Source organism: Crotalus tigris, unplaced genomic scaffold (genome assembly GCF_016545835.1).
Source record: "Crotalus tigris isolate CLP2741 ecotype Arizona unplaced genomic scaffold, ASM1654583v1 scf7180000023680.619571, whole genome shotgun sequence".
Taxonomy (NCBI): domain Eukaryota; kingdom Metazoa; phylum Chordata; class Lepidosauria; order Squamata; family Viperidae; genus Crotalus; species Crotalus tigris.
Genome location: NW_024100115.1, coordinates 62,045 through 87,578, shown reverse-complemented (window position 1 = coordinate 87,578; position 25,534 = coordinate 62,045). Strand labels below are relative to the sequence as shown.

General features: G+C 35.2%; 1 protein-coding gene across 1 annotated transcript; it reads right to left on the bottom strand.

Annotated features, from left to right (window-relative positions):
- On the bottom strand, positions 1-25,534 carry TMX3 (thioredoxin related transmembrane protein 3). The gene is made up of 16 exons (XM_039320671.1): positions 25,380-25,534; positions 24,016-24,073; positions 22,680-22,719; positions 21,213-21,336; positions 20,878-20,923; positions 20,466-20,546; positions 17,982-18,081; positions 17,209-17,286; positions 14,541-14,607; positions 13,559-13,657; positions 11,125-11,182; positions 9,099-9,152; positions 6,992-7,048; positions 6,054-6,183; positions 3,806-3,874; positions 1-2,576 (listed from the first exon to the last, which is right to left on the bottom strand). Exons 1-16 carry the CDS (start codon positions 25,423-25,425, stop codon positions 2,313-2,315), a joined length of 1,371 nt encoding a protein of 456 aa, XP_039176605.1. The 5' UTR covers positions 25,426-25,534; the 3' UTR covers positions 1-2,312.

Genomic DNA, 25,534 nt, shown 5'->3' with positions numbered 1-25,534 from the left:
TGATCCAAAAGGAATCTTATATCTTTTATTATAAAAATTAGTGCCAAAATACACATAAATGCAGCACCAACCTTTGTTATTATACAGTATACACATACCCCAACACACACAACCAATTTACACTTGATAATGTTTATTTGGGATTTAAGTTATTAGAGAACTTCCGATTCAAGTCATAATAGCTACTGAGTGAAGTACTTCACGTGATCGCTCACTTTGTTTCATACCAGAGGCTTTTCATTCTAATTATTATGTTAAAACATTGGAGTGAAAATGGAAATATATTTCAGTTTAGTAAAACTATCTGGAAGTTTAGCCATTCAAAAGAAAAAATGATAAACTATACTTAGTCTAAATATTATTGTTTGAGACAGTCAACATCTGATTAAGAATATCTAATGGGCACAGAAATGGTACCAACAAGAGAGAGCTATTAATTCCCTTTAAGCTGCACTGGGCAGTAGGCATCACGTTCAGAACTATTGACTATCCTTTGGCATTTTGAGCAACTATTATGCAGCAACTAGAAGTGTTCTCTGCTACGTAGGCCAAAGCTAGATTTGAACAGATATCTGAAACGCCTGAGGGGAAAAATATTTATAAAGCATTTCTACATTCATAAACTAGTTGAAGGTCCAATAAGCTTCAATAAAAATAAACCATTTTATATATCCAGCAGTAATAGTTAAAACATTTCCATTCACTATACACAGAATAAAACCATTTATTCTTTGGAAAGATAGTAACTCCTAATAAAAGTACTTGGTCTGAAAACACAAGAAATATAAAGTGTTTTTTTAAAGACCAATATTCATTTTTATCAAGGAAAGGGGTTCTTCTTCTAAAAAGTGTGTATGATTATTTTTCAAAACAACTGCAATAAGGGTAGTATAATTTCCTTCCAATTAATAAAATATTGTATGACAAAGAATTAGGCTTAGAGTTATGAGAGTTTGTTATAGAGAATGAAAGTAATTGAAATGGCAAACAAAAGATTCCTTAGCCTTAAGGTCATATTTTTAAAAAAAACAACATTAAATTTAATATTTGACAAGGTATGTAAGAAACTGTGCTGATTAAAGCCAAATATTCCACTATGACACATAAGCTTACAATTTTTATTTTCAGTCATTAAACTGAATGTTATACAGCCACAGTTTTAAAAACGATTGCTATAGCAATCACCATGGTTTCAATATTCCAAGTATAACCCTATGGCTTATCCCTTGAGATCTCAACCTGGGAAACATGGTCCATATTCATATCATGGGACAATACGAGGGATGATATATATATATATAATTAAACTTATGACAAAAGTATTCTTTCTTAAAAAAAATGCTGGCCATATAAAGATGTCAAGGGAATTTTCAATGTAAGTCAATAAAATATTAAGATTTCTTTTCAGCTGCAGAAACCAAAGATGTAGCAAGGGTTTTATTAGATAGCTTAAATATTATTTAGTTAAAAAAAAAGATTTGTCATTAACTATGCAGAAGCCATATTCAACAAACTATTATGCTAGTGCAGCAATTAACAAACAGAATCATTAGACTGTCATAAGGTTAAAATGTAGGGAAATTTCCTGTAAAGGAAAAAAGATTTAACACCTTTACTGCAACACATTGGACCAATATAATGTAAAGTAGTAACAAATGGATCCAGAGATCAAACAGCAAGCAAGTAAATGCTATTTCTATATTTACTAATCATGTTTTTTTAAAAAAAGCCAGGGAATTTGTAATACTTCTCTTTAGCTATCCCATTTTCTAAAGAGAAATTCTAATTATTTTCTTAAAAAATAAAAAAAATACTGTTTTGAATGTATAGCCATTAAAATATGCAATATCTCAAAGCATATTTCCCATGAAAGATTTCTACAGCTCAGTATTTATAGGTTTTATCACAGGCAAAATTAATCGAGGGAGGGAAGGAGGGAGAGATGGAGGGAGGAAGGAAAGAAGGAAGGAAGGATTACTTTGGCCATAATGGAAGAAAATATTTTTAATTCTATGTATCAGTATCCAAAAAAAAAAAAAAAAAAAAATAAGAGGGGTTTTTATAACCCAACTCAGAGTACATTCATTAAAATAACCCATCTCAAATTTTCTTTTTAAGCAGAACAGAGACAATAAGAGACCTCAAAACCCCAACTCCAGCCCCATTCTTCTTCACAGCCAAGCAACTTGAATGCATGCACATAAACACAAATGAATGAAAAAGTTCTTATCTCTGAAGATCACAGGTGTAATTGAATTCAATAAATAAGTCTCTATTTGGAAATTCTACAGGAAAAAAAAAACATTAACAGTTTAGTCTCTCTTTTTTTCCAATATAGTTTTCTGTTCTTGCTCTCTCTCTGGAAATTCTACAGGACTTTCACTGCTTTCCTCCTCTGGTTCCTCTTCCGTGCCTTCATCAGTTAGATCCCTGCTTGGGGTTTCCTTCTTAGAGGCCTCACTTTCATCTGATCCACCCGAGTCAGCAGTGCAAATCCCGTAACACATGATGCTGATGACACCCAGTGGCAGACCAAACAGAAAGCAACCAAGAAGTGGCGAACTCTTGAAAACGGACTGTAGGGAAATAATTGGCCATCAGTTATATTTTCATAACATACTGAATAACTCAGAGAAGATGATTCCCACCATTTCCCCACGCTTATACATTAACATATTTTAAGAAGAATCAAGGTATGAAGAATGTCATTTGAGTATCTCACAGAAACTTTAATGAAAGAAGTGGGAAGACTGTTGGGCAGTTATTTCTTTGCTAGTATCCTTACACCCTTTTTCTTCCTGCCTCATGACTTACCCTCAGAACTAGCAACATGACCAGAAATAATCCCCAGGAGCTCAAAGAATATGCACACAATGTTCTAAGAAAGGTTTCAGAGAAAGCCTGGGTGTTACTTCCCATTTTTTTCCTTGTTTATACTTGGCCTCATCTACCTTCGGAACTCTTTGTAAAAAGTATAAAGTTTCAAACAGATCCATTTAATTTTTGTTACAGGAATTTGCAGGAATGGCTTTTAAGGCACATGCATGCAAATGTTACTCTTTTGCACTTAAAATTCTGTCAGAATTTATTCCACAAGTGGAGGATGGCCTAAACTTAACATTATTTAATAGTTTAAACCCTATAGAAGAACACAATGTACATATGAAAAACTGTGTTGAGGTCTATACAAAATTGGTCCTATGTCAACTGGTGTTCATGGACATCAACTATCAACATGAATGTATTTATGCGCACTCAACTGAATCAGAAATAATTTGGTATAGTCATAAAAAATAAGCTCAAAGTATATGCATATGTACAAGATAAGAAAGAAATGAAAAGAAAACTATACAATCTGAAAGAAACTAATATCCTTCCTTGTCCAATATAATATGTAGCAGCAAAATTTCCAGCAGCACAACACCCAACTGAACACATTTTAAAAATAATAGAAATGTATATCACTCAGAGAAAGAAAACAAAATTGTAATAGTTAAATGTTATGTTCTTTGTGGGGAGAAACAGACAAAAAAAAAAAGACTGATTTGGAAAAAAGTGTCCACGCTCTATCTGTCAACTATTCATATGTATTATGACAGATTCAGATGCTATCCAATTACTACCAATGACACATTTTATATGTCAACAGGTTTATTTCAAAAACAAGGTGTATTGTAACCAAGACAAATCCAACAAACTTAATAATATGATTGAATAAAACCTTTCCGGATTCATTTCTGTACTTAGCAAGTGGTGCATCTACTTTAACTTGATGGCTATAAATATTTTCTAAGACTTTACTTACTCCCACTGTAGACTTGGCATCGTAAATTATTCTCTTGATTCGTTGAAGAATTCCATCTCCACCATATGCCTGAAATTTGAAAGATAAAAGATTAAAGCAGATCAGCATTATTTATTTCTATTTCAGTTTTCAATTACTTTATTTTACAATGTCATCTTACCAATACTTACTTACAAAAATATTATTTCACTGAAGAGAAATTACTTCATGTAGAGTTGGGGATTCTACTTATTCCTGCAGGGCAATACAGATGGACTCAATGAAGATTCTCACAAGGGTATGATTATACTTAACAGAATAACAGAGTTGGAAGGGACCTTGGAGGTCTTCTAGTCCAACCCCTTGCTCAAACAGGAGATGCTATGCCACTTCAGGCAAGTGATTGTCCAATTTCTTCTTAAAACCTCCAGTGATGGAGAACCCACAATTTCTGAAGGCAAACTGTTCCACTGATTAAATGTTTTAATTGTCAGAAAATTTCTAATTTCTAGATTGGTTCTCTCGATTAGCTTCTTGTCCTGCCTTGAGATGCTTTGGAGAATAGGTTGACCCCCTTTTCTTTGTGGCAGCCCCTTTGATATTAGTTGTAACGGTTTACTCAACAGAAAGCTGGTGTCTTGTCTTCACCAGAATTTGCTTCTATTATTGAAGTTCAAGCAAAGCTATGGGACTATAGGGGATCAAAAGTGAGAAAGGGCTGAATATTACTCCTTTAGGGCTAAGGGCACACTTCATGCCCACAATCCAGTAAAGAAAAGCATACATTAGTTCTGATACATGTAATCCTTGACTTATTATCACAATTAGAACTGGAAAATGCATTGTTAAGTGGTGCAGTTGTTAAAGAGAAGCATCACATGACGGCACCGAGTTTTATGACTTTTTTGGTCCCAGTTGTTAAATGAATTGCCACAGTCATTAAGTGAGACATCACGTGACTGCAATTCATTGCCTTCCCTGCTGGCTTTCTTAGTGACTTTGCTTACGGGAAGCCGGGTGGGAAAGTTACAAATGGTGATCATTTGACCCTGAGAGGCTTCAACCATCGTAAATGTGCAAAAATTGCCAAGCACCAGAAGCACAATCATGTGGCTCTAGGGACAGTCATTAGTGCAAGACTGGTCTTAAGTCACTTTTTTTAGTGCTGTCACAACTTCAAATAGTCACTAAATGAACAGTCGTAAATTGAGGACTCCCTGTAGTTTCCACAAGCTCAAGCCTATGGAACCTCATTAGAGGTTTTTAGAGTGCAGTACTGCAGGCCACTTTAGCTGACTGTGTTCAGCAGGTCAGCGGTTCAAATCTCATTGGCTCAAGGTTGACTCAGCCTTCTATCCTTCTGGGGTAGGTAAAATGAGGACCCAGATTGTTGGGGGCAATGTAAATATATATATACATTGCTTACTGGTGTACACCGCTTAGAGAGTGCTTGCACTTAAAGCGGTATATAAGTCTCATAAATAAATAAATAAATAAATAAATAAATATTTGAAATGGTATAGGGTCTCCTGCCAGAGCAGGGGTTGGACTAGAAGACCTCCAAGGTCCCTTCCAGCTCTATTCTGATTGATTGACCAAGCCACAGCGGATTTCATTCATTCCATGTATAAATAGCAAGTTCTCGATCATTTATAATATTTATGAAGTCAATAGTAATGATCAACAAGCCATTCATTTCAAGTGTTTGGACGGCCACATATAAACTACGGATTAGTCCTGTGGAATAATCCATCGTAAAATAAAGAAAAGAAAAGAATGTAGTTTTTTTCCCCTTCTACTCTTAAAAAGTGGTGCTGGTTGCTGATATGGTGGAACAGGAAGGCAAAAGGTATCTCTGCAGCAGGAGGAATCAAATGGAGAGACCAGCAATCATCTCTCCTCTTGTCCTGCCAGTTTCATAACCACGTTTAAAATATTTATATGCGCCGTTATTTTTTTCTTTTAAAGGTTATACATAAATGTACATTTGGAACCTAAACCTGAGAGAAGATAGTTGTCTGACATATGAGGAAAGTACCAAGATGATGACTGAAGCCAAATTGGAGTGGACCTGTGATAGTCACCACAGACACATTTCAAATAATGAGGTTAGCGACACTCCCAAGATTCTGCTTTGATTTTCAAATAAATATATGTAAAGATACTTCAAGCAAGACAATTCAAATGAAGTAGGATAATTAATGAACTGTTCTCATATTTTGGTAATTTGAACAACTGTTGAGATTTTAAATAAATGTGCAATACTTACTTCAGCTGTGCCTTCCACAATATCATTAATGAACTGGACCAGATCTTCAGTGCTCTCTATTTGTTTATGAGGTAGGAAATATTGTTGATTGGATGTATTTAGGACAGCAATAGTGGGGATTACCAAGTCACTGAAACAGTAAAACCAAACAATTCAGAAACTGAACTATAACTAGTTTCATTAATAAAGCCTTGATGAATGATCACACTCTTACCAAAATAACTAGGAAGAGAAGGGTTTTTCAATCAGATTACTTACAGCTAAATCTTTACGGAATAACACTAGGGACTGATAGGTTGGTTTAATTTATTTCTTATATAAATATAATAATTATGGCTAATTAATCATCCATTTCAAAGGCTCTAAAGTATCCACAGTTCTGTTTAGTGTTTCATTCTATTCAACATCTGCATTAACCTGTTGGGCCAAATGAATCAGGCATTAATTACGCTACAAACTGATGGTACTGCAGTTTTGCAGTTTTAATATTTACCCAATGAATGCCACTGATGAGAAATTAAAGGTATTATAACTGAATTCAGAGAACATTAATGCAGTAGTGAAAACAGTATAGAATACAAAAGACAAAAGCAGCAGTAAGAACTGATAAGGTTCAGTCACAAGCTGTCATTACAACCTATTACTAACTAATTCAGAGACAGGTCTATGTCTTTAATTGTCAATCACAAAAAAACCTCATGTAGCCTTCTGAAGGACATACATGATCTGATGTTGCCGCAGATAGGCACAGTACAAACTCCATAAATACATATAAATGCCAAATCTTTTTAGCTCCTGAAAATTAGTTATTTAATGCTGCCATCTAGTGGAAACACATTTAAATATTTTTTAATGTTTTTGTTATTTTTGTTTAAAGAGTTTAATCGAAAGAAACAAACAACTTTATTCTCTATCTGAAAAAAAATGGTTTTACTTACTCCATTAATAAACTATTAATATATTCATTTCCATCCATATAGCCAAACTGGAAGTTTCTATTAAAAGGCAATTCACAATAATATCCGTTAGACTGATTTGAAATGAATAATGATCTTAATAAACAAACAAAAACATGATAACAACCAATACATTTACTGAAAGGAAAATTCAAAGAGGAAAAGGAAGGAGATTCAATCTTTAGGATAGCAGGAACAGATAAAGAAAACTGATTATCAAACACTATTTACTCAAAACACCCTATGTAATCATTAATAACAAAAACTTGGCTAAGGAAAAAAGCAACTAAGGATTTGGAACGGAAAGAGCTGAAAATGTAGTATTTTATCCTTTCACCTATATGAAATTTTTGTTCTAAAATTTGCTTTACATGCACCCACAAGAATCTTGGAAGCACCAGGATTTGTTCCTGAGCTTCAGAAACCAACTAGGGCAAGTAAAGCTACGGGATACCTCTAAGGTCTTATTCATTTGTCTCATAATTAATTATGAAACTAGGATGAGGCAATCTTACAGAAGAATGTATAGATAATAGCAACATAGAACTCTGTTATACTTTGCACGTAGGTCTCTCTAAATTGCCAAACTATTCTTGAAAGAGCAGTGCAAACTTTTATATTGCACTAAGGATCTAACAGACAGATCCAAAAACTAAAACAAGTAAAAGAATCTTATTACTCATGATCTTACGAAGATAATGACGATTTATATGGCCATCCACACCAGATAAACAACTCTGGGTGTCTAACACAATAAAAGCATCAATACTATAAAGGATAACTAAAACACATAAAGGACAAATGGCCGTCAAGGATAAACCAATTAAAAACAGATACATTTCCTTCATTTCTCCTACACCTAAGATAAAACAGATTTTATGAGCTTCACAAGAGGCCAGCAGGATTAGAGTAATCTAATGGGTCCTGGTTTCCTGACAAATGGCAGGAACTCTTTAATTTAAGGAACTGAGCACACCCCTTTTTTCTAGATCTGATGGATTAGGTAAAACAATTGGAGAGAGACAGTCCTCAAATAACCTGGCCCCATGCTATGAAGGATTTCATAGCTGATAATCAACACCTTGAATTGCACCCAAAAAAACTACTGACAGCCAAATGCAACTCAAGACACAAATGGGACTAACAGTGTAAATGGGCATACTGATCTCCTGATTATTGCTAATTACCAGCCATATGAAAATACAGAAAAATTATATGAAATTAAACCCATTGGTAATACAAAGAGCTTTTTTCTACTGCTTTGATTACTAATTCTATAGTTCTTTATAGGATCTTAGCAGATAGCAGTACTTAGCCTCAAGAATTAATTTATCACAGCTCCTTACTACATATGTACAGGAAGCGAAGGGGAACTTTTGTTTCATGCCCTTAAACAAACTACCATGTCCCAGATCAGCACCCCTCTTTCTCTTCCACAGCTTTCTTTGCAGCATATTCCACTGGTTCACCATTTTCCCAACTTCTATTCCTTTCCTCTTCTTAATTGCTGTTGTATAAGTTCCCATCATATGCCCTTCTTCTCCTAAGCCACCAATAAACTCAAAACATAATAGAGCTACAGACCCACCTATCTCTGTTTTTATTAGGATCTTCTTTTAGTTAACACCACTAATGGCTCAACGTGGCATACCTCAATGATAGATGATAGATAAAGTAAGTATTGTATAACAAAGTGTTAAGATTGTTGAGCTGATTTGTAATTATATGCTGCTGCTGTTTTATGCTCTTCATTTGTTTAATAGACTATTGCATTTTTATGTCGTATATTATTAGTTGAGCTACATTGTAAACATTACATAAAAAAACAATACATTTTGTAGTACCATAGGTACATAATTTTAAATTGCAGAAAACTGCAAATGGTTTAAACTGCAATCCAATCCCTATTTACCTAAATGAAACCACTACACCTAATGGACATTTATTTTTTAACATTAGGATTCCCAAACAAAAATATATTACCTATTAAAAGATCACAGATTTCTGTAAAATCTACCAGAATTGGATATATATGCATGTAACAAAAGATAGAGCTAGATTATAAACATAAAAAATTTAACTTAATTACCTATGAAACTGGTCTCTGTAATTTTTAGCCACATCTTGAACAATAGATTTCAATCTGTAAGATAAAAAAAAATTATTGGCTTTCCGTATCTTTTTAGCTGGTCAAAATATACAAAGGAAATAAAGAATACAAGCATGAAGCCAGCTAATGAGGAATGAACTATATCTGGGCATGACATCTAAATTCCCCTGCAAATCTTTTTTTTAATCAAATCCATTTTATACTTTAATTTCAAATTATAAAGGAAAAAAACTCCACTGTTATGAAATATTAGGAAATATGTGTCAAAGATAAACTTGGTATATCATTTTTTGATTTGAACTGCCTATTCAAGAAAAGAATGCATAAATGGATTTTGAATCCAATTCTTAATAAACATCACGTCCCCAATGTTTCAGGATGCATTTACAAAGAGGTTTTAAGTGGCTGGGGTAATATTACAAATGGCAATATTACAACTAATAGTAATTTTATAAGAAATATGTGATTTATGCAAGAGTTAAATAGTGGTATTTGGTTTTGCAGCCAACAGTACACACTGGTATGCAAGTATGGCAAAATTCAAGAAGTCAGTTGCTATTGAGACAGAATCCTACAATACCTTTTGTTTGAATTTATTTAGTAGCTGTATGGTAATCTGTGTAATAAATCATTCCTTGTGAAACTTTTCAATTTGGAAAATAAATAATCCATTTGGCCAATTCTTCTATTGTTTGGTTCTTCAGCACAGAATATCACTAAATATACTTCTGGGACTCTGGTATAAAAAATAAAAGAACATGAGGTCTGCTTTTTTACGCTGTATTTTACTGGAGCACAAGCTGCTTTGACTATTCCAGCATAGAATTTCAGATAGAATTTTGAGCCAACAGTGACCCTGTTGCTCTGATTTATCTAAAATTCACTCAGAATTGGATTGAATCCAATCTTTCTGAATGCAGGAATTCGAATTAAAGTATCCCAGGAAATCCTGGTAGCCACTGAATGAAACCTCTTTGTGTATCGTCTACACTTGAATTCAAATTCTCTTGTGGTCAGAAAGTATTTTTTCTTAATATTCAATGAAAAGTTGCTTTCCTGCAAATGTAAAACTATTATTTTTTGATCTGCATGCTGCAATGATAGGAAACATTATTGGATCTTTCTTTTGGGTGGCATCTTTTCAAATATTTGAAGAGCGCTGTCGTTATCTTCTCTCCAGCTTCTAAACGCTAAATATTTTTTTCTTCCTTCCACCTCCCTTCTTAGGTTTTTAAGTCCTATCATTATCTTCTTAGACTTAGAATAACAATAAGATTTTGGAGGGGGAGAGGCACTGCTGTTTTTATCCTGGAAAAACCCAAAAGGCAAATGAGGGTTGGAAAGAGAGGCAAGGAGGCACAGGGTGGCAAAGTGAGAGTTATGTTTGGCTCACTTCCATTGGACCCTTTCTTTGAAAAGGGCAGAGGTTGGTAGGTGGGTGGGGAGAATTGCAGCCCCCCTGTGGTCTTAAGTTTGGGCAAGTTGCCAAGTGCCCGAAACTTGATCATGTGAAAATGGGGCCGCTGCAACAGCCATAAATAACATCAGGAATCGGCTGTAAATCCCTTCGTTTAGCACTGCCATAAGTTCAAACGGTTGGTGAACAAATAGTTTTAAGTCAAGAACTACCTATTTTGTTATTTATATTTTAAAGTATTCTTATTATGATAGTTAAATTATGAATATTATATACCAGGAACCCAGGTGGCACAGTGATTAGAATGCAGTAGGAATAGGCTATCTCTGCCCGCAGCCTAGAGTTCAATCCTGATGGGGCTCAAGATTGACCCATCCTTCCATCCTTCCAAAATCGGTAACATGCAGACCCAGATTGTTGGGGACAATGTGCTGATATTTATAAACCACCCAGAGAGTGTTATAAAACACTACGGAGCAGCATGTAAGTCTAACTGCTATTGCTACACAAAGTCAATTATTTTTTTTAGAGTTCAACTTCAGTTTTAAAATAATAATTCATATTTTAAGACAAAACCCCTGGACCTACCTTGCATGATCTGCAGAAGCATTTTTATCATCAATAACTGCAATAGCCACAAGTTTTCCTAAAATAAAGTGAGATGCATAATGCAAATTTGTTTTGATTTATATTCTATCATTATTTTTTACATCAGCAATCAAGGTAGTAATTTTTTTTTTAAAAAAGCAAAATGTAAAAATTTAAAATTACAGATTAAAATTAACAATAAAATAAATCCAAACTTTATTTATGACTGCATTGCGTAGTGGCATGGTTTCTGGTCCCAATTACCATTGGTAAGCCCACACAGAAAAATATTTCTTAGATTTAAGGGGAAAAAAACAGATCAGGAAACTACAGACCAATCAGTCTAACATCAATATCTGGGAAGATCCTGGAAAAGATAATCAAAAACAGATCTGCAAACAACTAGAAGCAAACAAAGTTATAACTAGTAGCCAGCACAGATTTGTTAAAAACAGATCATGCCAAACCAATCTTATTTCATTCTTTGACAAAGTGACTAAATTAGTAGACCAGCGAAACACTGTGAACATAGTATTTGACAAAGGCATTTGACAAAGTAGATCATAACCTGCTGCTTAGTACACTAGAAAAAGGTGGGATAGACAACATCACCACCAGATGGATCTGTAACTGGCTGACAAACTGTACTCAGCAAGTAGTACTCAATGGTATGACATCCACATGGAGAGAAGTAAGCAATGGGGTGCCACAAAGCTCGGTCTTAGGCCCAGTACTCTTTAATATCTTCATAAATGACTTAGACGAGGGAATAGAAGGGGAACTCATCAAATTTGCAGATGACACTAAACTGGCAGGAATAGCCAACACCCCAGAAGACAAGCTCAAGACCCAAAAATATTTTGACAAACTTGAACAGTGGGCCCTATCCAACAAAATGAGTTTTAATGTAGAGAAAAACAAAGTTTTACATTTAGGCAGGAAAAAATCAAAGGTATAAGTACAGATTAGGTGAGACCTGGTTCAAAAACAGCGTGAGAGGGACCTTGGAGTCCTAGTGGATGATCACTTGATTGAGCCAGCAGTGTGCAGCAGCAGCCAAAACAGCTAATACAATCCTGGGTTGTATAAACAGAGGCAAAGACTCAAGATCACGCAAAGTATTAGTACCGCTTTATAAAACCTTACTGGAACCACATCTGGAATACTGCAACCAATTTTGGTCACCATACTACAAAAATATGTTGACATTTTGGAAAAAGTTCAGAGAAGAGCAACTAAGATGATTCAAGACCTGGAGACTAAAACATATGAAGAACGGCTGCAGGACTTGGGTTTGGCCAGTCTAAAGAAAAGAAGAAACAGGGGTGACATGATATCAATATTCCAGTATTTGAGGGGCTGCCACAAAGAAGAGGGCATCAAACTATTCTCCAAAGCACCAGAGGACAGGACAAGAAATAATGGTTGGAAATTAACCAAAGAGAGAAGCAACCTGGAATTAAGGAGAAACTTCCTAACAGTGAGGACAATTAACCAGTGGAACAGCTTGCCTTCAGAAATCGTGGGCGCTCCATCACTGGAGGTTTTTAAGAAGAGACTAGAGAGTCACTTGTCTGAAATGTATAAGTTCTCCTGCTTGAGCAGGGGGCTGGACTAGAAGACCTCCAAGGTCTCTTCCAGCTCTATTCTATTCTATAATTCTAATCTTAATTCCCCAAATAAAGAACACCACACAATTTAATTATATAAACAGAAACAATGGGGAACTTCTTTTCCTTTTCTTTTCTTTTTCTCTAATCACCCACACTTTTACATCATTTTAAAAGTGTTTCCCCCCAAGTATACCCTGAAGAGGCGGACAACCAGATATTCTAGCAGCAATGAATCACAATCCAGTCACAGATCTTCACAGCAACACTGGTCTTTTCTCTCCATATCAACAGTCAAATTTAGAACTGCTCCCACAATATGGCAATCTCTATTTAAATGCCTACTGCTTCAAAATCCACATTCTTCAGAACACTCTACTCTGACTAAACCCAGATGCTTCTAATGGTCCACATAGGAAATAGTATAAGCAAGACAACACTAAGTCACATTGCCTAACGTGCAATTTTGAATATTACAGAATATTCAAAACAGCAGCATGGTGGTGCTTTCTTCCACACTCAGGATAATACATTCAAAAATCAGTGCTTTTTTCCATGGCCAGAAAAGTTGAAATCCCTGTTTCAAACTCAAAACTGTTCACACCCTATGGGAAAAGAATCTGAAGGCAATTGAAGTCATTCTGGATACTAAGAAAAATTGTAGGTATTTAGCATCACAATCCAAAATAAAATGCATACTTAAAACACATTTAGCTACATAGTTCTTTCAGGCACAGCATGCAGAAATTAATAAATAATTATTTTAAATTGACGTTGACATTATAAAGATCTATGTGGCAAGTTGGAAAGGATTCTCATCTTACCTGTGTCTCCAAGCTCATAGAGTGTAAATCCATCTATATTAAGGTACCCTTGAAATCTTTCCCTATTTATCCAGGCTGACAAATCACCATCTACATACTCTTTATGGGGAAAAAGGGAGAAAGTAAGAAAAATGAAAAGATGTACTTAATCAAAAGTTACCTCCTAAGTTCAACCGTATATATTAGAAGCACATAAAGGCCATATACAACAATTCAAAGCTTTGTGCTCCACCAGTGAAAATGAGATATGGACTGGCTTACTGGAAATTGCTGGTGCTATCAAAAATTTGCAAGATTTCAAACTGTCACTAATCATTTAGGAGTCAAGAATGTAAAGCAATATTGCAAATGTAGCCTGCAGGTCAACCCCCTCATTCCAACTGTCAGTCCTCATTCTTATGAGGAAGAGCAGCCCACCTCCCCCATGCCAGACTACACATTCCCATAAAGAAGAGACACACTTGATCACATACAGAGTAAAATATCCTACTTTTTCCTCCCTCCCAAGACTCTAATAAATGGCTGAAATATACTAAGAATCTGAACACCTTTTTTTTGTAGCGATCATTAAGCAAACTGGCGATCATTAAGCAAATGCCATGGTCATTAGTGAACTTTTTTAAAGGAAACAACTGGTCAATATGTACCAAACCAGGCACATTGTTCTACTGCAGCAATTCAAGATTTTGTTTTATTTCTCAGCATGGCATACGTTTCCTGGTGTCTATTCAAGTACTAACTTCACCTGACTTGCTTAGCACACACCAGCCTGCTGCAACCTACACACACATATATTAGCAATTCTCAGGTAATCCACAAATAATCTAACCTAACATTGCACTGCTTCTGAATTTTTTTAAATATGAAAGGACAGTGTGGTACCAAATAAACAAGCTCGTTTTTGAAAAAGAAAAAAAGATAATGTGGATACAAACATTAAGATCCATAAACATCTATCTATGATAAGAGCCGATGAACTTACCATCATACACAAAGTAAGTTCCATCTTTTAAGACTAGAACAGCTGGTATCTCAGGGAGTGTCATATGCTGAAAAAATTGGTAAAAAAAAGCAGAATAGTTTAATGACAAATTGTCTTTACACATTTAGAGTCTATGTTTTTCTATACATAACTATACTTATTGATTTTTTTCATTCCCCAGTTATTAATACTTTAGTAAAGAAAAGTGGCAATAGAAGTAGTCTCTCTGAAGTCTTTACTTTGTCAGCTAAATTTTTTAAAGAAACCCCGAGTTGACTTTATCTAGTGACAGTGTGTGAAAGAACCATTGTTATTTTGAGGAGTTAGAGACATGTTTTTATTTCTCCATCACATTATGAAAAGTCTAGAAGTTTAAAATTTCTTCTGAGTTAGCCTGCTTGTTTCTCTCTCTCGCTTGCTGAAAGTGAAGAGTGAGGAATCTTCACATAGTTTCAAAGCTTTGCCCTCTGTGAAAGTCTTGCTGCCTTTATTTAGTGGTGTGCTTATTATCTCCCAAAGAACCAACTGCCTGAGCACCTGATCATTTCCTTGATGCCTGGCAAAATACTTTATTTTTAATTCATAAATAGTTATAATAGATTTTAAAACATATATTAAACATACATTTCTGGCAGCGGTTTTTCTTCCCTTATTAATCTTTTTAAAGTATTCTTAGTTAAATTATGGATATTATATATATATAAAGTCACTACTTTTTTTAAAAAAAAAAACAAGCAATTTAATGATAAAAATTATGTTATTGTCTGTGTCCCTTCTTTTCCTTCTTCCTCTCATGGATCAAAGAAAAACTAGGCTGATTTTATAACAGAAGAAAAAAGGAATTTTTTTAAAAAAATATTTGCAATGTACCATGAAAGAAGACCCAGATGCGCCTTTTAAAAAGACAATTCAATTCATAAATATTTGCTTACATTGTTCCAGTACTAAATTAAGCAAAGAAACTAGTTTATGCATAACTATTTAAAAAGATGTTTAAATGCCAAGTTAGTGTATACATGTTTAATAAGTTGCTCTTAATAGACAGAAATTCTGCAGAAAAGTATGTTTGGATGTTTTATCGAATTTGGAAATTTGCATCTCAATTCTTTTTCTTATCTCGTTTTTTCATTTTCAAACTCTGAAGATAACAAAAACTACCAGGACCCCAGGCAGAATGATCTCTCGAGCAATGAAGAGCTACGATGATCCCTTGAGTCTGAATCAGGTTTCATAACTTCTCCTCATATAATAAAGCCTGGGGGTATACTAAAGTCACTATAAATACTTTTAACAGAAACAATTCAGCTGTGCTTTCAAACAAAACAATAACAGTTCTTTGCTGCTTATATTAATCATCTTCGTGACAGGATGCCCTTTGTAATTTGCCACATCAAAATATAAATAGAGAAAATGCTTTTAATGAAGATGTACCATGTCTTTATATAATCTGTAATATCAAGTATATGTGAAGGGGTTATAATTTAACTTGCACTAATAAAAGAATATTGTCCTGTTCTTACTAAAGTCATGATTAAAGGTAAAGTGCTTGCCTTCACATGAATTAGCAATGTAAAACATGGATTTTTTCCCCACAAGTTTGCAAGAAAAACATAAAAAGCAGAAAGCAGTCAGAGATACTTAAGTTAGATTGTAAAATATTTCTTTGGGGAGGTGGTAATAAAGATGAATTGTTTTCCAGGCTCAATTTAAGCTGTTCTTCACCTTTAAAATAATGAACTGCTGAAAGCCTGGCTCAGAAATGACTTGTCTCGTGAGCCTACACAGTTAGTAAGATCTGCAAGAAGGCCCTTTGAGGATATTTATTTTTCACAGAGAGCTATTTCTCTAATTCAGACAAAAGGTCATTTGCCTACATTACTTCCAAACCAAGGAAAGTTCTTCTTCAAGGATTAAGATTAGTCTGCCACTTTTTCAACTTCCTAAAAAAAAAATTGGCACTTTTGTTTAATTTGGTATTTTAAATTTTGAGTAGTTTTTTTTTCTCAGTGAAAGTTGTTTTTCTGTATTGTATTGTATTGTTCTGCGAAATGTCCATCTATTCAATAAAATAAGGCTACTATTTTAAAACTAAACAGATCGTGCGGGCAATGTTGGCTGGACTATTCACTTACATTCAGAAATAAACATAAAATTTTGGGTTGTCAGTTAGCAACAAGGATATAATTCCCAATACTTTCATAATAACCCTATGTGCAAAGACAAAGCTCATTTGCATTCCTCATCCTTTACTGTTCTAAGAAAAAGAGAGGCCTAAGTTTTAAATGCATAATTCAACTCTCTAATTGTAATATTTTCATTTACCTAACTTGGATTCACAGGTTGCGATTTGACTAAGCAAAATAAACCAACTACTGTGGCTGAGTGTTGCATAACCACCATCAATACCACAATTAGAACAAACCAATGTAAAAATAAATTAAAATTTAATATGTAAACTTAACAGCCAATGAAGCAAACTTTAGGTTCTATCATGAAAAACAGACAATCAATGGCTGAGTTAATAGTGGGAGGTTTAAATGCTTACTCTACCTGGCATTCATTAAAATTACTATCAATAGTAAGGGGTATATTATCAATGGATAAGAGGTATTTCTCAACACAAGTAAGTATTCAATCAAGTACATCATTATAGTTGTTATTATTTTACCTCGGGTAGTATCTCTTCTGAGGCAGAAAAAAAGTATGTATAAACAATTAGTTCGGAAGCAACTTCTATGTATTTTTCCTGTGAAAATACAAATGGGTAGTTTTAATACATTTCTTGTTTGTTCATAAGCTTTTTTTGGTAACAGAGCAAAATACTATTTTAGTTCAATTTCATGTTTCAACTAATGCAGGTCTTTTTCCACTCCAACTATAGAATTATTTACAAGCGATGACAGATAAATATATCTTTTATATATTTCCCCATTCTTTTGCTAAATCAAAAGACACATCCTTTCTGATATGTTAAGTAAAAACAATCTTATGTTAATTCTTTCATCTTGTATTATTGACATTTATTGTATCTCAGTATAGCAATAAGATAGCCCCACTTCCCCATTTCAATATTATCATAAATACTGCAAGAAACCACAGCATTTCCTTTTTTTTCTTGCATTTTCATAGTGTGAATTGCATATTACAAACTGCCCACCCATTTTAATTTTTCCAAGTCATTAACTCTATAGTGGCCTTTTTCTAGAAGTGAAAAGAAAAAAATGTGGAATTCTGAATGTGGGTGTTCAAGTATTACCCCAGTTTCATGATTTCTATCCAGTTAAATGGAACATAGTCCCTTTGACATTGCTGTTGTAAGTAGATTTCTACCAGTTTGCAAAGTTCTGCAATACAGAACTTTATTAGGAGATAGATATTAAAACCTATAAACTACATGTAAAATGAACAAAACAAATATTTGTGGTTATCAGTGTTTCAGACCTTTAATGGAGATTCCCCACCAATGTACAGAAAAAATATGCGATGTCTTTTTTGAACATGCTCAAACATATGTTGGCTAGGGAGATTTCGAATAATAGGCCTGCAGATTAAAGATAGAGAAAACAACAAAAGATCAACATCAATAGTAAAAGGCAGTGAACTGCTTTTTAAATGCTATTCCAGGGGTCTTCAAATTTGGCCCTTTTATGACTTGTGGATTTCAAATCCCAGAATTCCTCAGCCAGCAAGAGTTGAAGTCCACAAATCATAAAAGGGCCACGTTTGAAGACCCTTGTGCTATTCCTAGAGTTCTTTCATATTTCAGAGGATAAGGATTCCCAACAACCCCACTTTGAATAACATAATTATCCTAAAACTGATACGGTTTTAATTTTTTTAAACTGTATTATTTAAAGCTGGATGAAGACTCCCATGACAATTAAAATGCATGTATATATGAAGGGGGGGACAGAGAAACACAGTGTAAACTTCATATGCTTAAAGATGCTGTTAGTATTTACATTTAAAAGCAAAACATTTTCATTATCAAGGGACAATGCTCAGCAGTTATAGCACTTATAGTACACTTTGTGAAAACTATCAAACTATTCTATGGTTACAGAACCAAAAGACTAGCTTTGAAAATAAAATCTTACCAGAACTCATTGCAGTCCAGAATCTAGAAGTTATTAGCAAATATTTCATCATCCTATCCTATTTTACCACAGTAACTATCTTTTACAACTGCATCATTATTAAAGGCAACATAAAAACATTTGAAGATTTAGTAATGCAATTTCATCACACTATTGCCCATTAGAATGTTTTTTTAAAGAAAAAGGCAAAAGTTTTTAAAGTTTGCTTTCAACTATGTTAAAACAGTAATTGCTACCATCATTTTAAAAGTTCTATGAGTAAACACATCATTGTAATGGAAATGGAGTCAGATACATTAATACTGAATATAGCATATTTTAAAGCTTTAAACTAATATTCTGTTTGTCATACTCAATGGATTATTTATTTCTTTGAATCTTATTTTTAAAATCTTTCATATCCCAGAGGTTAATTAAACTATTCTAAATGGCAACAATAACCTTTCATTTTCATTTATAACCACAAACAGTCATCAGAATAACTAATGCATATAATAGTTGCTTTAAGTTCTCAAATCCTTGTTTAATCACAGTTATAATTATATAAAAAGGATTGGCTTGTACCATGGCAGTTTGTACTCTAGAACAGGGGTCCCCAACCCCCTGGGCCGCGGCCAGTTAGGAACCAGGCCACACAGCTGGAGGCACGCAGTGAGTCTGCAGAGATCTGGGCAGGGGCAGGAGATTGGCAGGGCAGAAGCCGGCTTGCTCAGTGCAAAGGTTCTCCAGCGGGTGCACTTGCAACTGGCTTGCAACATTTGAGCTCAGAGTCCTGCTTCTTATGCTCTCTCTTCTTCTGCCTCCTCCTCCTCCTGCTTCCTCTCTCTCCTGCTGCTTTTTCTTCCTCTTCTTCCTCACTTTCCTCCTCTCCCCTCCCAGCACCCCTTCGTGCAAGTCTCCAAGTCTGCAAGGCAAGTGCGTGCCAGCCCAGCATACGAGGGATTCCCCAAAACCTCATTGGAGGGGGATTCTCCCCCCCTCCAAGGTATGTGCTTGTGAGGGTGCTTTCTCAGGGTGCAAATAGGGGCAAGGAGAAGCTACCTTTCACTTTAAGCACTGCATCTTCAAGGGAATCTGTCATTTGCACACTGAGTTTTTTGCTTTTGTTTTGATGGTGCTGCAAGTGCCTCATGTTTTGGCAATTTCCTGCCTGCTTTTCGTGGTTTAATCTGCAATGAGGAAGGGGAGAGGGGAGAAGCTACATTTCCCCTTAAGCACTGTGTCTCCAAGGGAATACCTCTCTCATCTGCACCTTTTCCAAGGCTGCTGGGCTTGCGCAGTGCCCTCTCCCCCCCCCTTTGATTTGTTTTGCTGGAAGGCTGAGTTTAGGATTGTCTCCTTTCCTTCCCACTTTCTTAGAAGCAGAAAGTCACTGGTGTAATCTAATACAATGTAATAATAATAGAAATAAAGTGTGTTATTTATTTGTTTATCTAGAAAATTTAGAATAAATATAATGAATCATCCTGAAACCTCCCCCGCCCCCAACCCTGGGTCCATGGAAAAATTGTCTTCCATGAAACCAGTCTCTGATGCCAAAAAGGTTGGGGACCTCTGCTCCAGAACATTAAGAGCTATACAAGAAAATGAATGCAAAGGGCTATTAAATAAAACTAAGGAAATGTGGGATTGCAGTGGAGAAAATTACTGTTCCAAATGCCCAAGGAATCATACAAATGTGAAAAATTAAAAAGTTGCCTTTTAATTATCATACTGAGCCAGTTTGGTTGCATGATCTGACATACTCCCAATGTTTTTTAACCCCAGTATTTTCCAATGCAGCTCTTTATTTTACATGCTAGACAGGACTGAGCCCATAAATACTTACCCTGCAACTCTATTTGCAAACTCAATAATATCATCTTTGGTTCTTGGTCCTCTATAATTGTATGCCAAGTCACCCTTCAAGCTAAATAAATAGACATGAAACCAATGAATACATTTAATGCTAGATTTTTTTAGGCTTAATAATAACCAATAAAAGCACTGCATGTGGAATTCAATTATAAGGGATAACCTTAGTGTAGCAATACTATTTTAAAACATACTTTAGGAACAGTAAAGAGAAATGACTCTTCACAAAGTTTCAATTTCCTTTTAGCTAATGCAAAAAAAAAAAAAAAAACCCTGAAAAATTGGCTTAAGTTTTATTACAAATTTGCAAAGCTTTTTCTGAGAAACAAAGTGAGACATTATAAAGCACATATATTGTAATACAGGAAACACAATATTCAACTTACAGTTTAATTGTTGGATAGCCTCGAACTCCAAATTCAGAGGCAATGCCTACCAAAGGAAGCAAAATAAAACAGGCAAAAATGAAAAATTTGAGCATGTGATTTTTCTTTGACAAATTCATATATTCCAAACTATACTAGTATAGGAAGCAACTATAATACAGAACAGGAATTATAAACTTAAAAAGTATTCTTTTACTGAGTAACTGATTTAGACAATTAATATGCTGCACTAAGTTTTTAATTACCAATATTTTGGAGCGATAGCTAATTGAGCTTTTGTTAGTTTCCAAAATTATAAATTATATAACATGGGAATATATTGGCAGAAAACTTACTAGAATAAGAAGTTGCATCCATCTTGCCAATCTTTACTGGAGACCCAATACTTCCCATCTCTTTACCAACTTCATTCCACACTGGCTCCAATTTCTTGCAATGGCCGCACCAAGGTGCATAGAACTATGAACAAACCATAACCATTCAGAATTTAACCTACAAATAAAGAATGGCAGTTTCCTATTTGTTCCTTTAAAAATGCTTTTTGTTAGAAGGACACTACCAAAACTTTTTTTTTTTTTTTGGAAGTGCAGTAGCAAGATACTTGATCTTACTATGCAAGATAATACATAAGCAAAGTAAAGTTGTAAATGTAAACATAGACAATCTGTAGATCATCTCAGTATGGAAAGTATATAATAATTAACAATACCTTCTTTCTCCCTTTCTTCTCTTCCCTACTTCCCTCTTCTTCCTCTCCTCTCCTTCACCACTCTCCTCCCCTTTCCTCTTCCTCCAACCTTCCTACTTCCTTCTCCCCTCCTTTACTCTTTTCTCTCTCCTCTCCTTTCTTCATCCCTCTTCAGATACAATTCAGGGGTAATGTCTGAGCAACTCCTCTCTCCAAATTTCCCTATCTGTATTATATACAATAAAATACTTCTATTTATCTAACCTTCTCGGTATATACTTCTATAAACATTTATACAGCCTGCAGTTATTCAATACTGTGTCGCCTGGGTCTCCCTCCTTATCTGCTCCTTCTTCTTCCATCTAAATTGATGTTAACTATCTTTTAACTGTATTCTCTTTTCAGCCAATCATAAAAAGTTCCCCAAATTTCATAGTAGTCTGTTATCTTTAATTGTCATTGTTAGTCTATTCATTTCTGCACATTCCAATATTTTCCCAATCACCTCTCCCTCTGGGGGGGCTTTCAGTGCTTTCCAATTTTGTGCAAACACAATCCTGGCTGCCGTAATTACATGAATAATTAAATATGTTTTTTTCTTTATTGTATTTCTCTGGTAGAATACCCAACAGGAATATTTCTGGTCTTAGTTCTATACGTTGTTGTATCATCTTTTCTATCCATGTTCTAATTATATTCCAATAAGTTTTAGCTTCTAAAAAAGAAACACTGCACATTTAGTGCAAAAAAAATAATAATAATTAACAATAGCATACCAGATCTTCCAACAAGAACTTCTAAACCACTGCTTCACAGGCAACACTACAGTGCTAATCTATATCAGATTCTCTTGATTTATAAAATCAACTCTTAATCAGAATAAATGTACTGCATTTCTAAAATTAATAAAGCAACAGCCAATCACTTCCATATTTGCCAAAGAAAACTACATGACCATGACTATGAGCCATTAAGAATTGAGTTTCATTGAAATGAGTTTTTATTGTTAATTGAATGTTCTGCTTTTGAAAAGGATAGGCTACTCAGAGAAGAACTGTAAAAAAAAAAAATAAAGCAAATTATATTTAAAAGATTTAACAACTCTGTTACTCACATCAACAAGCCAAATGTCATCTTTACGTTTCTCTTTAAACCTATAAAAGATTCATAACCAGTAAACATTCTTACTAAATTTAGATATTTGTCTAAATATTTACATTAAGTCATAACAAAATGATGAGTGAGAAATCACCTTTTTAAACACAAAGATTTCACAGAATTTGGTATTGATTAGAACATCATTTTGTGTACTTTACAGCTATGAACATTTTCTGGAAAATTTGATGGGCAAAGCATCTCTCGGCAAATAATTAAAGCAGCTATGTCTTTTTTCAGGCTTGCATGGCTGCTTTCAAAGTTTTAGCAGGCCTCACAACCATTTTACTTTGCTTTTTTTCCATTCCTGTGCATTGAAAATGATCTCTTTCAAAGGACTTACACAAACTTACTGTGTAATATGGATTATAACCCTAATACATAACTACAATTCAGTAGGCACTATGCAACAATATAAATAACATGAAATGAAGAGACTGTTTACAAATCATATTATTCCTAAAGAGTTAGACATATCACAGAACTTGGTTTTCCCTCACTATTGTAAATGTAAAACACAAAAAGATAATCTTAAAAATAAAACGGGTAGCACTTCCCACATCTAGTTTTAGGAATAGGCTATCCACCAAGAGAACCAAACAATCTCAGTGCCACATCCTGGGTCAATAATAGAAATATAGAATAACATGGTCCAATGGGACCTTATAGAATATTTATTCAAATTCTCTATCCAATACAGGAATGATATTATTTTTGAGATCTTGTTTATGGAGCTGCTATTAAAATAAAATCTGTCAAGTCTCATGTGCTGGAATTTTTAGATTTCTGACTAAAACTGTGACTCCTGCAAAGTCTTAAGCTTCTGATTTAAAACTTTTGAAATTTGTTTATAGACCAAAAGGAAGGGTTTTTTTTTCTTTTGAAGCAAATAACTAATTTCACTAATTCCATTGTATTTGTTTCAAAAGAGCCACAATGACCATAACTTGTAACAAAACAGAAAAAAATGTGAATATTTATATATAACAAAGATTACTGGTATCATCATATATAAATTAAAGGTTTTAAGATTTTTTTGTAGTTAAGAATAGTTAGGTAATATGATCAACTTTAATTTACACACTATAGAAAAGTACATTTTTAAGCAAACCCTTAAGCAAAAAAAAAGGCCATTTTAAAACAAGCAATTACGTGGCCTCTCTTTTATATTTGTGATCTACAATGTATTAATATACAAGAAGAAAAGGATGCTTAATGGATATTTGTCATTCCATAAAGGCACAGTAAAACATAAATCTCTAAATTCGTAATTTGTGTAAATGCTACATACTTACGATTCATCTAAGTCTTCCACAAACAATGCATCTATGGCAAGTATAAATGTAGTAAATGCTGGAAGAAAAAGTTGGCAGAAGAAAAAAATAGAATATAATGTGTCTTATCTCATATACACTAAAGCCTACACATTCATTTTCTTCCCAAGCCATTTCTACTCCAAAATGCTACAGGAACAATTTTCCTCCAATTCCCTTAACTTCTCATAAGGTAGTCCTCGACTTACAACAGTGCATTTAGTGACCGTTCAATGTTACAACAGCACTGAAAAAAGTAACTATGACCATTTTTCACACTTACAACCTTTGTAGCAGCCTCATGATCATGAGATCAAAATTCAGATGCTTAGCAACTGGTTCATATTTATGACCACTGCTGTGTCCCAAGATCATGTGATCCCCTTTTGAGACCTTTCGGCAAGCAAAACCAATGGGGAAGCCAGATTCCCTTAACAACCGTGTTACTAAGTTATCAACTGCAGGGATTCACTTAACAACGGTGGCAAGAAAGATCATAAAATGGGGCAAACTCACTTAACCAACGCCTCACTTAACAACAGAAATTTTGGGCTCAATTGTGGTCGCCAGTCAAGGACCACCTGTACATTTCAAGACAGCCTTCTTTTAATTTAGGATTTGTAGGGAGAAAGTTGGCTCCATGCTTCTTAGAACAAGCAGCAAGATGCAAGCAGCTTTTTTCTTTCAGACCAGTGGCCAGAGCCTCAATCCCTCTCCATATCTCTCAACCCAAATGGCAGAGAGAGACAGATGCCTATCCCCCAAGAAAGGGATAGATAGTTCGCCTAAAATGTAATCCATTCGAGAGGGAGAGGGAGAGAGAAAAAAAGAAAGTTAAGTCCAGGGCTTGTTGCCAGTATTTACAACCACATACGCGGATCCCTTCGGACATCTATTATTTGAAGGGGGGGAGTCCTATACCCAAAAGGGGGCCAACACACACCCCCCCAGGGCCCTGTTCTGACTTCCACTTGAGGCTACGTACTTCCGCGGCAGATCTGTATTATTCAGAGTTGAACTCGTCTCTCCCCTCCACCCCCGCCTTCAATCCGCTTCCTGCAGCATCAATCGATGCTCGGGGCCATTTCCTCGTCCCTTTGCCTCCTTTCCAAGAGAGGTGACGGAAGGCAGCGGAAGGGCGGAGGGGGGGGCTTTCTTCCTCCCATTCCTCTTCGCAACTCCCCCCCTCGCATTTTCCGGCGTCTCCGCACACCTCCCCCCCCCCATACAAACCACCACCATCCCAGCCCTCTTCAGCAGCTTTAGACACTTCCTGCGCTCCGGCCAACTCTTCACCGCCCGGGACACTGCCCTCGCCTTCTCAAGCTCATCCGCGGCAATTGTACCTGTTGCCCAAAACAAGCCCAACCGCTCTTTCCTCACTGCCCCCATCCTGACAGGAGCCGGTAGACAGAGGGAACCATCAGCCGGAAGGGGAAACGGGATTTCTCCCACCCCGGTTTTGCCTTTCGGAGCATGCGCACAGTTGCCGCGGCGGCGG

What these genes read in the sequence shown, in the direction of transcription:
- TMX3 (XM_039320671.1), bottom strand. Translation starts at nt 25,425, where the DNA reads ATGGGGGCAGTGAGGAAAGAGCGGTTGGGCTTGTTTTGGGCAACAG. An exon ending in GGGCTTGTTTTGGGCAACAG is followed by an intron (nt 24,074 to 25,379) that starts GTACAATTGCCG and finishes TTTTTCTTCCAG; the next exon opens with CATTTACTACATTTATACTT. An exon ending in CAGAAGAGATACTACCCGAG is followed by an intron (nt 14,608 to 17,208) that starts GTAAAATAATAA and finishes CAATTTTTTCAG; the next exon opens with CATATGACACTCCCTGAGAT.